General features: G+C 51.9%; 1 protein-coding gene across 1 annotated transcript in view; it reads left to right on the forward strand.

Annotated features, from left to right (window-relative positions):
* Window positions 1-14,421, forward strand: part of ZAN (zonadhesin) — a 39,110-nt gene that overhangs the window by 5,794 nt on the left and 18,895 nt on the right. Inside the window, exons 7-21 of the mRNA XM_045462290.1 lie at window positions 310-474; window positions 1,041-1,132; window positions 1,324-1,402; window positions 1,548-1,694; window positions 2,244-2,515; window positions 2,798-2,882; window positions 3,369-7,079; window positions 7,916-8,100; window positions 10,558-10,699; window positions 10,869-10,985; window positions 11,464-11,588; window positions 11,938-12,083; window positions 13,492-13,635; window positions 14,012-14,119; window positions 14,206-14,375. Of these exons, the coding sequence (XP_045318246.1) occupies window positions 310-474; window positions 1,041-1,132; window positions 1,324-1,402; window positions 1,548-1,694; window positions 2,244-2,515; window positions 2,798-2,882; window positions 3,369-7,079; window positions 7,916-8,100; window positions 10,558-10,699; window positions 10,869-10,985; window positions 11,464-11,588; window positions 11,938-12,083; window positions 13,492-13,635; window positions 14,012-14,119; window positions 14,206-14,375 (5,688 nt within the window). The remainder of the gene's footprint in view (window positions 1-309; window positions 475-1,040; window positions 1,133-1,323; window positions 1,403-1,547; window positions 1,695-2,243; window positions 2,516-2,797; window positions 2,883-3,368; window positions 7,080-7,915; window positions 8,101-10,557; window positions 10,700-10,868; window positions 10,986-11,463; window positions 11,589-11,937; window positions 12,084-13,491; window positions 13,636-14,011; window positions 14,120-14,205; window positions 14,376-14,421) is intronic.

A 14,421-nucleotide genomic window follows, 5' to 3' on the forward strand; every position in this document is an offset into this window, starting at 1 on the left:
CTCTGTCCCGTGGGTCCAGAAAAGGAAGAGGATATGACCCTGGGGGACTTAAAGCGTCACAACCCAAAGGACAAGGTTCTGGCTGCTGCTTCTGAGAGGATGCTGCGTTTCATATGGTGGTGCCTGCGCCCTTAACCAGTCTTGCCAAGCATTTCCGGAAAGTTCGAAGGCCTCGGACAGATGGAGGCCCACCTCATCGCTGGCCGATCCTAGGCAGCTGTTGGGGCTTCCCAGGCCCGGGACCCCTGCGGTCACAGGGCCTGTCCCTCAATTTCAGCCACCCCACCTAACTGGCCTTTTACTTTGTAGGTGGCTTCTACATGCTCCTGGACCCCAAGAATGCAAAACCGCGGCAGAAATCTGTCCTCCTGAGCCCCCTGAGCCAGTCCTCTGGCTGTTTGAGCCTGTCCTTCCACTACATCCTTTATGGCCAGTCACCTGGTGCAGCCCTCGCCATCTATGCTTCTGTCTTGGGTGAGACTGGCATTTGCAGGATTTATGCTTATCTCGTCTCCCAGGGTTGAGTTGACAGGAAAATATGAGGCATCCCATATTTCTAGGGAAATCTAGGATATATGCAAGATTATTGTGTGGAGTAGAATTGGGGAGCTGGGAGAGTGCTGGCTTCTAGAAAAACAGATAAAAGTACCAGGAGAGTGAGAGAGAAGGATGTGCTTGCATTTGGGAGAGGGGGATACACTCCCAGTATTCCCTTAGCTACTCTTCTTTCTGAGTATAGGATTTTTTTTCCTAATTTAAAAATTGTTTATTTTTGAGAGACAGAGAGAGAGAGACAGAGCGTGAGCAAGGGAGGGACAGAGAAAAGAGGGAGACACAGAATGTGAAGCAGGCTCCAGGCTCTGAGCTGTCAGCACAGAGCCCGACGTGTGGCTCGAGCTCACAGACCATGAGATCATGACCTGAGCCAAAGTCAGACGCTTAACCCACGGAGCTACCCAGGCACCCCCTGAGTACAGGTTTGAGGTCATTTTCAGTCCCCTTAATAAGTCAATTCTCTCTCTGATTCCTTTCATTTGCAGGCAGCATCAGGAAACACACTCTCTTCTCAGGACAACCTGGACCCAATTGGCAGCCTGTTACTGTCAATTACACAGCCCAGGGACAAATTCAGGTACAGAGGAGCAAAGGTCAGGACCCCTTGCACAGGGTAGGCACTTCTGATATTGAAGTGGAGTGAGGGTCTGGGCGCTGGGAGCAGGGTGTCTGGGTTCCTGAATAGAGTAAAATTAGATGGTGGGGGGTGGTTTGGGCATTTGGGCTCTTTTTTCACTCCCAGTCCCCTTTCTCTCTCTCTCTCTCCAGTTCACTGTGGTGGGTGTGTTTGGAGAGACCCCAGAGCCAGCTGTGGCAGTGGATGCGATCAGCATTGCTCCCTGTGGGGGTGAGAGCAAGGCCCTGGGAGGAGCAGGCTCCACCAGATCATCAAAACGGGCGGTGGGGGTGGGTGGGGGGGGTGGGAGGGCAAGATTGGGGAGAAATAGAGGGCATGGCCCAAATTTCTCACATCTCCCATTTTGATCCCCTAGAGAGCTTTCCTCAGTGTGACTTTGACGATGATGCCCATCCCTTCTGTGACTGGGCCCAGGCATCAGGGGATGGTGGACACTGGACCCGGGGAAGTAAAAATATGCGCATCCAGGGTACAGGCGCTTTTGGAGGTTCCCTTAATGGAGGTGAGGAGATTGAGGATCTCCCAAGCCAACGAATTACTGAATCCTCTCCCAGCTGGGGAGTTGGCTGGTAGGATTCCTGGGAGAAGATATTGTAGGTGGCGACGGTCAGCCGACAGGTGTTTATTGGGAAGCCACCATGGGTCCGAGCTGGGGAGATGACAGAAATCGAACGGGTTGAAGATTCTCCTGCCTGTGGGGTCACTGAAACCGCCAGAAAATCCAGGCAACTCACTTCACTGAGCCCGAGCCTTCAAAATCCACAACCTCATTTTCAGTTAAGACATTTACTGGTGCAGCCAGCAAAGGATTCTGGGTTGCTCGTTTGGTTTTCCCTTTCTTTCTGATCGTACCTTCTTCAGTTAGAAGTCCAAAACAAGTAGGGAAAAAAAAAAACCCGCTTACAGCGTGGGGAGTTTGGGTGTTCGCGTCAAACCCTCGTTTGCAAGGTGTTGCTAGAGAAAACAACACGAGAGTGTCCTCGGGGTGGGGGTGGGGGTGGGGGTGGGGGTTGTCATCTTGCCCTTCTTTTGATTCCCTTCTTTTGCCCAGAAGGTCGCTATATCTATGTCGAGGCCGACAAGTTCTCTGAGGCAGGCCAGTCTTGCAGACTGGTGAGCCGGCCCTTCTGTGCCCCGAGTGCGATCTGTGTGGAGTTTGCTTACCACATGTACGGCCTAGGAGAGGGCGCTAAACTCAGTCTCCTGCTGGAGAGTCCCGCAGGCAGTTTCCCGACTTCTCTCTGGCACCGCGTTGGGTCTCAGAGCCCCGACTGGCTGAACACCTCCGTCACTATCCCTTCGGGGCATCAACAGCCCATGCAGGTGAGAGACAGAGTGGGCCCTGTGTGGGGCCCGGTGAGGGGGACCTAGTACCCGGGGACAATCAGGGCTGAGGAGATGGGACGCTGGAAAGGGAGCAGAGCAGAGGTGAACTCAGTGTCCCTGAGAGGGATATCTGCATCCTGAAAAGGAGTGAGGGCAGGGTTGGACTGTTGAGCCTAGAACAAGGTGACCTTTTGGCAGAGGACAGGCTGTCTGGGAGAATCCTTGAGGTGCCATGGATTCAGTTGGACTTCTGTCTTCTCTGTCCTTCATTCCCTTCAGCTGATCTTGGAGGCCATCAGAGGGACCAACACTGCCTTTGTTGTCGCTGTGGGTTTTATCTTGATCAATCACGGGACTTGTAGAGGTAAAATAAAACTCAAGGCCCCGGAAAGGGGGCGGTGCTCTGGGATGACCATCTGTCAGATGGCTGAAAATCAAGTTCTCTCCTGTGCTTGTATTTTCACACTGCTTTGTGTTCTACATTCTGCCTTCTCGGTGATATCAGGATGCTTGCGTGTGCGCATGTGACTTTGATGCAGTGAATTTCTGTGGCTAGATCCAGAATTCCTTACCCGGTAGATGGCGATCCTGAAGGGAGGACCCACATCCTATTCATGTTGTGTCGTTTGTATCTGGCATGACGTCTGATATATATTAGGAGCAGTGTTGGTTGAGAGTTTGTTGAGTGAAGGTTGGGGTTGGGAGTAGAAGGAGAGGTGTGAATAAATTACCCTTTGAGGCCACCCACTCCAATTGGAAGTGAGTGAAGAGGGCCGGTGGTCTGATTTCGACTAAACTCCAGGGTTTGTTTGTTTGTTTGTTTGTTTGTTTGTTTGTTTTTTCTTTGCAGGAACTATGCCAACAGTGCTTCCTTCCAAATCTCCAGTTCCCCCCACTGGCCCTTCTGAAACCCTTGTCTCCACAGAAAAACCTAGGACTCCCACAGAAAAACCTACAGTCCCCAAAGAAAAACCTATGACCACCACAGAAAAACCCACTGTCCCCAGTGAAATATCCACTGTCCCCACAGAAAAACCCATGGCCCCCACAGGAATACCTATGAACCTCCCCAAAATATCTATTCCCCCCACAAAAAAAACTATGGCCCCCACAGAAAAACCTACTGTCCTCACAGAAAAACCCATGGTTGTCACAGAAAAACCCATTGTCCCCAGTGAAATATCCACTGTCCCCACAGAAAAACCCATGGCCCCCACAGAAAAACCTATGACACCCCAAATAAAACCTATGGCCCTCACAGAAAAACCCAGTGTCACCACAGTAAAGCCCATAGTCCCAACAGAAAAGCCCACTATTCCCACTAAAAAACCCACTGTCCCCACTGAAGAGACCACTATCCCCTCTGAAGAGACCATTGTGCCCTCTGAAGAGACCACTGTCCTTCCCAAAGAGCCCACCATCTCCACTGGAAAACCTACCATCTCCACTAAAAAGTCCACTATACCCCCTGAAAAGCCCAGTATCTCCACAGAAAAGCGCACTGTCCACACAGAAAGACCTACTGTCCACACTGAAAGGACCACCATCCACACTGAAAGGTCCACTGTCCCCACAGAAAAACCCACTATGCCCACTGAAAGGCCCACCATTCCCACAGAAAAATCTACCCTTCCCACAGAGAAACCCACCATCCCCACTGAAAGGCCCACAGTTCCTACAGAAAAACCCACTGTCTCCATTGAAAGGCCCACCATCCCCACAGAAAAACCTATCCTTCCCACAGAAAAACCCACTGTCCTTACCGAAAGGCCTACCATCCCCACAGAAAAACCCACCACCCCTACTGAAAAGACCACCATCCCCACAGAAAAACCTACCCATCCCACAGAGAAACCCACCATCCCCACAGAAAAACCTACCCTTCCCACAGAGAAACCCACCACCCCTACTGAAAAGACCACCATCCCCACAGAAAAACCTACCCTTCCCACAGAAAAACCCACCATCCTTACTGAAAGGCCTACCATCCCCACAGAAAAACCCACCACCCCTACTGAAAAGACCATCATCCCCACAGAAAAACCCACCACCCCTACTGAAAAGACCACCATCCCCACAGAAAAACCTACCCTTCCCACAGAGAAACCCACCATCCCCACAGAAAAATCTACCCTTCCCACAGAGAAACCCACCACCCCTACTGAAAAGACCACCATCCCCACAGAAAAACCTACCCATCCCACAGAAAAACCCACCATCCACACAGAAAAACCTACCCTTCCCACAGAGAAACCCACCACCCCTACTGAAAAGACCACCATCCCCACAGAAAAACCTACCCATCCCACAGAGAAACCCACCATCCCCACAGAAAAATCTACCCTTCCCACAGAGAAACCCACCACCCCTACTGAAAAGACCACCATCCCCACAGAAAAACCTACCCATCCCACAGAGAAACCCACCATCCCCACAGAAAAATCTACCCTTCCCACAGAGAAACCCACCACCCCTACTGAAAAGACCACCATCCCCACAGAAAAACCTACCCATCCCACAGAAAAACCCACCATCCACACAGAAAAACCTACCCTTCCCACAGAGAAACCCACCACCCCTACTGAAAAGACCACCATCCCCACAGAAAAACCTACCCATCCCACAGAGAAACCCACCATCCACACAGAAAAACCTACCCTTCCCACAGAGAAACCCACCACCCCTACTGAAAAGACCACCATCCCCACAGAAAAATCTACCCTTCCCACAGAGAAACCCACCATCCCCACAGAAAAATCTACCCTTCCCACAGAGAAACCCACCATCCCCACAGAAAAATCTACCCTTCCCACAGAGAAACCCACCACCCCTACTGAAAAGACCACCATCCCCACAGAAAAACCTACCCATCCCACAGAAAAACCCACCATCCACACAGAAAAACCTACCCTTCCCACAGAGAAACCCACCACCCCTACTGAAAAGACCACCATCCCCACAGAAAAACCTACCCATCCCACAGAGAAACCCACCATCCACACAGAAAAACCTACCCTTCCCACAGAGAAACCCACCACCCCTACTGAAAAGACCACCATCCCCACAGAAAAACCCACCATCCACACAGAAAAACCTACCCTTCCCACAGAGAAACCCACCACCCCTACTGAAAAGACCACCATCCCCACAGAAAAACCTACCCTTCCCACAGAGAAACCCACCATCCACACAGAAAAACCTACCCTTCCCACAGAGAAACCCACCACCCCTACTGAAAAGACCACCATCCCCACAGAAAAACCTACCCATCCCACAGAGAAACCCACCATCCACACAGAAAAACCTACCCTTCCCACAGAGAAACCCACCACCCCTACTGAAAAGACCACCATCCCCACAGAAAAACCCACCATCCACACAGAAAAACCTACCCTTCCCACAGAGAAACCCACCACCCCTACTGAAAAGACCACCATCCCCACAGAAAAACCCACCATCCACACAGAAAAACCTACCCTTCCCACAGAGAAACCCACCATCCTTACTGAAAGGCCTACCATCCCCACAGAAAAACCCACCACCCCTACTGAAAAGACCACCATCCCCACAGAAAAACCTACCCATCCCACAGAGAAACCCACCATCCCCACAGAAAAATCTACCCTTCCCACAAAGAAACCCACCACCCCTACTGAAAAGACCACCATCCCCACAGAAAAACCTACCCATCCCACAGAGAAACCCACCATCCACACAGAAAAACCTACCCTTCCCACAGAGAAACCCACCACCCCTACTGAAAAGACCACCATCCCCACAGAAAAACCCACCACCCCTACTGAAAAGACCACCATCCCCACAGAAAAACCTACCCATCCCACAGAGAAACCCACCATCCCCACAGAAAAATCTACCCTTCCCACAAAGAAACCCACCACCCCTACTGAAAAGACCACCATCCCCACAGAAAAACCTACCCATCCCACAGAGAAACCCACCATCCACACAGAAAAACCTACCCTTCCCACAGAGAAACCCACCATCCTTACTGAAAGGCCTACCATCCCCACAGAAAAACCCACCACCCCTACTGAAAAGACCACCATCCCCACAGAAAAACCTACCCATCCCACAGAGAAACCCACCATCCCCACAGAAAAATCTACCCTTCCCACAAAGAAACCCACCACCCCTACTGAAAAGACCACCATCCCCACAGAAAAACCTACCCATCCCACAGAGAAACCCACCATCCACACAGAAAAACCTACCCTTCCCACAGAGAAACCCACCACCCCTACTGAAAAGACCACCATCCCCACAGAAAAATCCACTGTCCTCACTGAAAAGACCACCGTCCCTACTGGAAGGCCTACCATCCCCACAGAAAAAACCACCATCCCTACTGAAAAACCCACTGTCCCTGCAAAAAACCCCACCATCCCCACAAAAATATCTACTTTTGCCACTGAATGGCACACAGTTCCTACAATACCCCAGCCCAGCCCAACACTTGTACCCATTGGGCCAACAGTCTTGGTGATGCCTTCCACTGCTCCAAGTACCTCCACGACCGCTACAACCCCTGGACGCGCTCCAGGTATGTGACACAGCATCGAACCGACAGCAGAAAGTAAGAGATCATGAGTAGGAGAGAGAATTACATAAATGAATGCTTCTAATAGAAAACTGCAGTCTTAGAAGAGAGATGAATGCGACATGTTAACTTTTGAAAAAATGAGGACCACCCCGACCAAGAGGGAAGCAGAGCATGGGTGGGGTGGAGGTTGTTGGGAGTCAAGTCCTGAACTTACGCATCTTTTTTTTTTTTTTTAAGATTCTATTTTTAAATAATCTCTACACCCAACGTGGGGCTCTAACTCACAACCCTGAGATCAAGAGTTGCATGCTCCACTGACTGGGCCAGTCGCATGCCACACGCCTTCCTTTTTATAGAGATATAATTCATATAGTATAAGATGCATCCTTTTAAAGTTTGCAATTCAGTGGTTTTTGTATACTCACAACGTTGTGCAAACATCAGTTTCTAATTCTGGAACATTTTTATCACCCCAAAAAGAAACCCGTTAGCAGTCACTCCGCATTCTCCCCAAACCCCCACCATGCCCCAAGCCCTGGCAACCGCTAATCAACTTCCTGTCTCTGTGCATTTGCCTCTTTTAGACATTGCACACATGGAGCATGATGTACTATGTGGTCTTTTGGACTGGCTTCTTTCCCTCCACATCATGTTTTCAAGGTTCTTCCGTGTTGTAGAAATTCAAGTCCATCCATATGAGGGATCTTCACTCCTCTTTATGGCTAAATTATGGACTTACTTTGTAGAGAACTTGAGTGTGGGGGTATAGGAGAACAGGAAGTCTCCCTGAAAAAAGTGGTAGAGTGAAGGCTTGATGCAGGCTGTTCTCCTCTCAGCGAGGTGTCCCCCAAATGCCCACTATGAGCGCTGCACCTGCCCAGCATCCTGTGAGAGACCCAAGCCCAACTGTGGGCCCCCCTGCAAACCTGGCTGTGTCTGCAATTCTGGCTTCTTGTTTCGGGGATCCCTCTGCATCAATGCCTCGTCCTGCAATTGCTTCTACAACAACAATTACTATAAGGTAAGGCCGCTGGGGTGCCCAGAGCCCCCGAGGGAGATTGTGAGTGGAACACCTGGGTTCTGGCTCCATCTGCTCCCAAGACGAGATGACTGTCCCCATGGGATAGTCCCAAGGGGCCAGCTCACAAGCAGAGGTTCTGCAATATTTTAGTCATTCATTCCCAATGTGGCTTTTGATGGTCATCTCTGTTCCTACAATAAATATGTGCTGAGTACTCACTTTGGCTCAGCTAGGCTAGGCTGTGCAGAACATTCCATAATCCCGTGGCCCCACACATGAGACGCTGGGCCAACCTAGTGGTCCAAGGCCCTCATCTCCATCCTGAGGAAAGCCAGGGGGGTCCCTGCATGTACAGGGAGCCCAGATGCTGAGTAGAACTTCAGGCGTGTTCAAGGCAGAACACAACATTCCAGAATCTTCTTCCAAAGGAACTTGCATATCCTGTCAAAACAGAGGAGTTACTGTTCTTGTCTCCCCTAATTGGTGGCCCCCCTGGGAAGGTTCCACGTGAGCACAGGCTCTGAGCCAGCGCTGTCCAGAAGAAATAGCACCCAAGCCTCATGCTTTATTTCACATTTCCTAATAGCCACATTTTTAAAAAGTAAAAAGAAACAGGTTAAATTAATTCCAGTAATGTACTCAATCTCAAATATTCTCATTTCAACATGTAACTAATAATTATCAATGAGATCATTTATATTCCTTCCCCCCTCCATACTAATTCTTCAAAATCCACTGTGTATGTTATACTTACGGCATATCTCAATTTGAGCCAGCCACGTTTCAAGAGCTCGATGGCCACATGTGGCTGGTAGCCACTGTATTGGACAGAGCCTTTAAATCTGGGCTCCAGCAGGGGCACCTGCGTGGCTCAGTCAGTTAAGCATCTGACTGTGGTTCAGGTCATGATCTCACGGTTCTTGGGTTTGAGCCCTGCGTCTGGCTCTGTGCTGACAGCTCAGAGCCTGGAGCCTGCCTTGGATTCTCTGCCTCCCTCTCTCTCCACCCCTCCCCTGCTTGCATTCTGTCTCTGTCTCTCTCAAAAGTATGTAAACATTTTAAAAGAAAAGATTTTTTTTTTAAAATCTGGGCTCCAGCATTCACTTGCTGGGTGACCTTGGGCAAGTGTCTCTATCTCTTCAGATCTGTGTCTGTGTCTACGAAATGTGTACACAATAATTTCTACCTACCTCATAAAGCTGTTGTGAAGCTGAAATTAAGTCTGAACACAGGCCAAGTACTTAATAAATGTTACTATTATTAGCTAATTATGGTAAATATCATACACAACCTATTACGAGTACATTAAGCTAGGGGCATCTGGCTGGCCCAGCTGGTAGAGTGTGTGACTCTTGATCCCAGGGTTGTGAGTTCAAGCCCACGTTGGGCGTGGAGCCTACTTAAAAAAAAAAAAAAAAAAAAAGTGCATTAAGCTCTTCACTAGTGTCCAGTGGCTTGTCTCAGCTTCAGGTGGTCTTCCCCATGGATCATCTGAGTTCCTATCTGCCTCTTTGAGGACCACTTTCTCCCCCTCCTCCCTTTAACTAGTCTCCTGGGTGTCCCTGTGTCAGCGTTAGGATTAGTTTCAGCCTCAGAAAGATCTATCACAACCATTAGCATTAAGCATTTCTTGCCTGCCCCTGGAGTCATGTATGCATTTCTTATACGTTCATTTATGCATTCAAGGAACGTTTCTTGAGTCCTTTCCACCCTCCTGGAATTGGGGCCATCCCAAACAGGGCATGGTCCTTGCTCTCCTAATGCTCTTAGATTCCACGGGATACATTGGATCTTGGTTCACTATGACACAGCATAGGTTTCTTTTTCTTTATTGTTTATTTATTGTGGGGGAGGGGGGGCAGGGGCAGAGAGAGAAGGGGAGAGAATCTCAAGCAGGCTCTCCACTGTCAGCAAAGAGACCAATGCAGGGCTTGAGCTCACAAACCATAAAGTCATGACCTGAGCCGAAACTAGGAGTCGGAAGCTTAACTGACTGAGTCATCCAGGCGCCCCAACAGCAAAGGTTTCTTGGATGAGAGCTCCTGCCAAGCACTGTACTATGTGTTGCGGCTCTGATAGTGAGTAAAGAGCCATGGTCCCTCACAGAGTGCTTGCAATCAAACAATCACAGGAATTAATATGAAAGTACATTTGTGGTAAGTCCTGGGAAGGAAAGGTACCCAAAGCTGTGAGGGTGACCTCGTCAGGGAGTCTGAGAAGTCTTCCTGAGAAAGTAGTGACCCTTGAGCTGGTTACATAAAAATGATCTAGAAAGGAGGGGGAAGAGCATTCCAGGACAAGAGGGAAGCACGTGCAAATGTCCTGTGGTGAGCAGGGCTATCTGGCAGGGCCGTGGGAAGAGGAAGAGTATGCGCCAAGTTAGGTCTGCAGGTGTGGTGGTGAAGGGGGAAGGACCCCAGGAGCTATAGTGTCTAACTCCAGACCCCCTGCTCCCAGCCTGGGGCAGAGTGGTTCAGCTCCAACTGCACAGAACGTTGCCGCTGCAGGCCTGGCAGTCGGGTGGAGTGCCAGATCTCTCAGTGTGGGACTCACACAGTGTGCCAGCTGAAGAACGGCCACTACGGATGCCAACCCTATGGTGAGCCCCTCCCCGCACGCTACCCCGCCAGCCGGCTGGTCAGAGTGGGTATGACACCAGGGTCCCTTGACCAGAGGAGCTGGGGCATGCCACTGGGTGGGTGAGGTGCTGCTTGGAGCAGTGGCAGCAGCCCGCTGCCTGTGCCCCCCACCCTCCTCCTCCCCAGCAGGCACCGCCACCTGCGCCGTCTACGGAGACCCGCACTATCTCACCTTTGATGGAAGACACTTCAACTTCATGGGCAAATGCACCTACGTCTTGGCCCAACCTTGTGGCAACTCGACAGGTATGGCCCTGGAGATGCCTGGGCCAGGGGTCCAAGTTCAGAACAGCTGGGAACAGCGGGCGGCAGGAAAGGGCTGGGGAGCCGATGGGAGGAGCAAGATGGGAACAATGTCTTGGGTGACGTAAGAGTGGACATGTCCACCCCAGAAGCAGGACTTACTCAGGATGCCCTTTAAGAGAATGCCTCTTTAGGAGTTGTCTCCCTGGCCAGCTTTTACTGAAGGCCTACCTGGAATAATGGCAATGAAGGGACGAGAGAGCTATTATGAATGCCCTGCCCCAGAGGGTGCCCTGGCCCACTGAGGGGGCACAGAGTCTCAGCACAGTACAGGCTATTCTGGAAGAAGGTAGACACTCACGCCCCACTCTTTGTGGTCCTTTAGCCCCGCAGTGCCAGGTGTGGGCACCACCCTCAGGGGACGCTCAGACATGCTTGTTGAATGGGCCCCTGGGTGCTCTTCACCCCTCTCCCCACCCAGAGCCATTCTTCAGGGTGGTGGCAAAGAATGAAGATCGAGGACAGGAAGGCATGTCCTGCCTGAGCAAAGTCTACGTGACCCTGCATGAGATCACCATCACCCTGCTCAGGGACAGGCGCACGCTGGTGAGTCTGGTTTTCTGTTCAGTCCTGCCAATGCTTCCAGACCTTGGCTGTAGCCTGTCCCGTGGGCCGCGGTGTTCCAGCCAGCTCCTGCCACCTCCAGACCTCTCAGGGACGGGTTCCCGAGCATTCTGTGTGCTACTGAGGATTGCCGTGGATGCTGCCGTGCCTTCCAGCGTGGATGTGGGAATCTGTGGGGCGGCGGGGAGGTGGTTCTCCTTGGCTTTCCATCTGTCTCTGGATGGGGTGTTCTCCTTGACTTTCTGTCTGTCTCTCTGGGTGGGGGTGGGGTTGGGGGTTCTCCTTGACTTTCCGTCTGTCTCCTGGTCTCCTCCCTTGCCCCGCCTACCAGGTTGGGGGGAAGCAAGTCTCTCTCCCAGCGGTACCTTCTAAAGGAATCTTCCTGGCTTCAAGTGGGCGGTTTGTGGAGCTGCAGACGGCGTTTGGTTTGCGGGTGAGATGGGATGGCAACCAGCAGCTGTATATAAGTGTGCCCAGGTGAGGGGTGCCCTTCGGTGCCGCTGCCACTCCCCCGACCTGCTCTCTCCCCTCCCCCTCCCAGGACCAGGTTGCCCTCCTCCTCCCCCTCCCGTCCAGGCACTAATTTTCAATCTTTGGGTGGGAAGCATCTAGTTCCCGTCTCCCTTTGGATGAGGAGACAGGAGGCATTGGTTTCTGGGCAGAATGATAATAGCAGGATATACACACGATGCTTTGGGAATGTCCTAGAACGAGTGGCTAATGGGTCTTGGGAGCTTCCTGAAGAGTGGTCACTTGACCCCAGTCTCAAGAAAGGGTGGTTCCCAGGACGGACAAACAAGGGAAAGAATGTCTTTGCAGATAGCAAACGGCAAGTGCATGGAAAACCAGGAATGTGGGAATGTTGTCGTGGTGTGGTTTGAAATGCTGGGGTTTGGAGTCGACAATGAAAAAGAATTTTTTAAAAACATTTTTTTAATGTTTATTTTTGAGAGAGAGAGAGAGAGCACGAGCGGGGAGGGGCAGAGACAGAGAAGGAGACACAGAATGTGAAGCAGGCTCCAGGCTCTGAGCTGTCAGCCCAGAGCCCGATGCGGGGCTTGAACTCATGAACCGAGAGATCACGACCTGAGCAAAGTCAGACCCTTAACCGGCTGAGCCACCCAGGCAACCCAAAAAGTGGTTTTATTAAAGCACAGGGACAGGACCCATGGGCAGAGAGGGCTGCACTGGGGTTGAGGGGTGCTTGATTATAGACTTGGGAGTTGGGGAAGTAAAGATAAACAGAAGCTTCCAAAGGAGACTCACAGGATCCCAGAGGTCTAGCTGTTGCCAAGCTACGGTTGTCCTTCCCTCTAACAAAGTATTAATATTAAGACAGATGGAGTTCCTGGAGGAACATCTTACTCTGCCTGTCTCAAGTATTTGTTGGGGCATCTGGGTGGCTCAGTCGGTTAAGTGTCCAACTTCAGCTCGGGTCATGATCTCACGGTTCATGGGTTCGAGCCCCACGTTGGGCTCTCTGCTATCAGCACAGAGCCTGCTTCAGATCCTCTGTCCCCCTCTCTCTGCCTCTCCCCCGCTTGCTTGCGTGCACTCCTTTGACAAAAGGAATTTGTCAAAGGGCTGCAGGTTATAAGGAAATGTAATTTTATCTATATTTCTTTTTGCCTTTGGTTCCCACATTTGTAGGGCCAGCAAGAAGATGGGGCATGAGCGGAGTAGTGAGGATGGCTAGGGGGGGAAGGTCTGTGAGGTCCTTGTGCGCAGGGCGCCTGGCACAGGCTCTTGTTTGCAACGTGCGTCTGTTAGTCCTCCGATGTGTCCTGCCCGAGGCCCCCAGCTCTGCCCTTCCCTCTGCGTGGTCCCTCCAGGGACTGGAGCCCCTTCTCTCCATTAACGCTTCCTCCTCTCCTCCCACCCCCAGCACCTACTCTAGCAAACTCTGTGGCTTCTGTGGCAACTATGACGGGGACGGTAGCAATGACAACCAGAAGCCCGACGGCAGCCCAGCGCTGGACGATGAAGAGCTGGGCAACAGCTGGCAGACGGCAGAGGACGAGGACAAGGAGTGAGGACGTGGCCACCCCTGCCTCTGCCCTTCTGAGAACCATGCACCCTGACCGACATCACCCCTTTTCTTCCTTCTCCTCTCCCGCCTGCAGCCCCCCCGCCCCCGCAACTTCTGTCATTCTTCTCCCTGCTCCTGTTACGGCCAAGTTCACGAACACCTCACCACCACGCTTGCCCCCACGCTGTCAGTCGTCCTCAGGGGATGCCAAGCAGCCTCTGTCCCGGTTTGCTCGGTTCCAGGTTTTCCCACCTCCTCCCGGGCTTGGGGTTCAGCAGCTGTCCACTAGGGGCCGCCGAGAGCCTCGAGACTGCTGGGGTAGGGGTGGGGTGGAGACGAGCCTTCAGGGCCTGTTGTGGGGGGGTGTCTCTTCCAGGTGCCAGAAGAACCCGACAGTTCCTCCCTCGTGCAAGTCAGACTTGCAGAACAGTCTGTCGGGACTACAGTTCTGCGGACGGCTCTTGGACACCCGCGGAGCCTTTGAGTATGAAGGGAGCCGGTTAGGGCCGTGGGAGGCAGGGTGGTCACTGAGCACCTGACTCATTCCTCTGACCCAGCCTCTCTCCTCAGGGCATGTCTGCCTCACCTCAAGGCCTCCTCGTTCTTCAAGAGCTGCACGTTTGACATGTGTAAATTCCAGGGGCTGCAGCCAGTGCTGTGTGCCCATATGGCAGCCTTGACTGAGATCTGCCAGGATGCTGGCTATGCCGTGAAGCCTTGGAGGGGACCCCAATTCTGCCGTGAGTTGTGCCCCGCAGCAGGGCCCCTTCCTTCACCCACGGATGC

Source organism: Leopardus geoffroyi, chromosome E3, assembly GCF_018350155.1.
Source record: "Leopardus geoffroyi isolate Oge1 chromosome E3, O.geoffroyi_Oge1_pat1.0, whole genome shotgun sequence".
Classification (NCBI taxonomy): Eukaryota; Metazoa; Chordata; class Mammalia; order Carnivora; family Felidae; genus Leopardus; species Leopardus geoffroyi.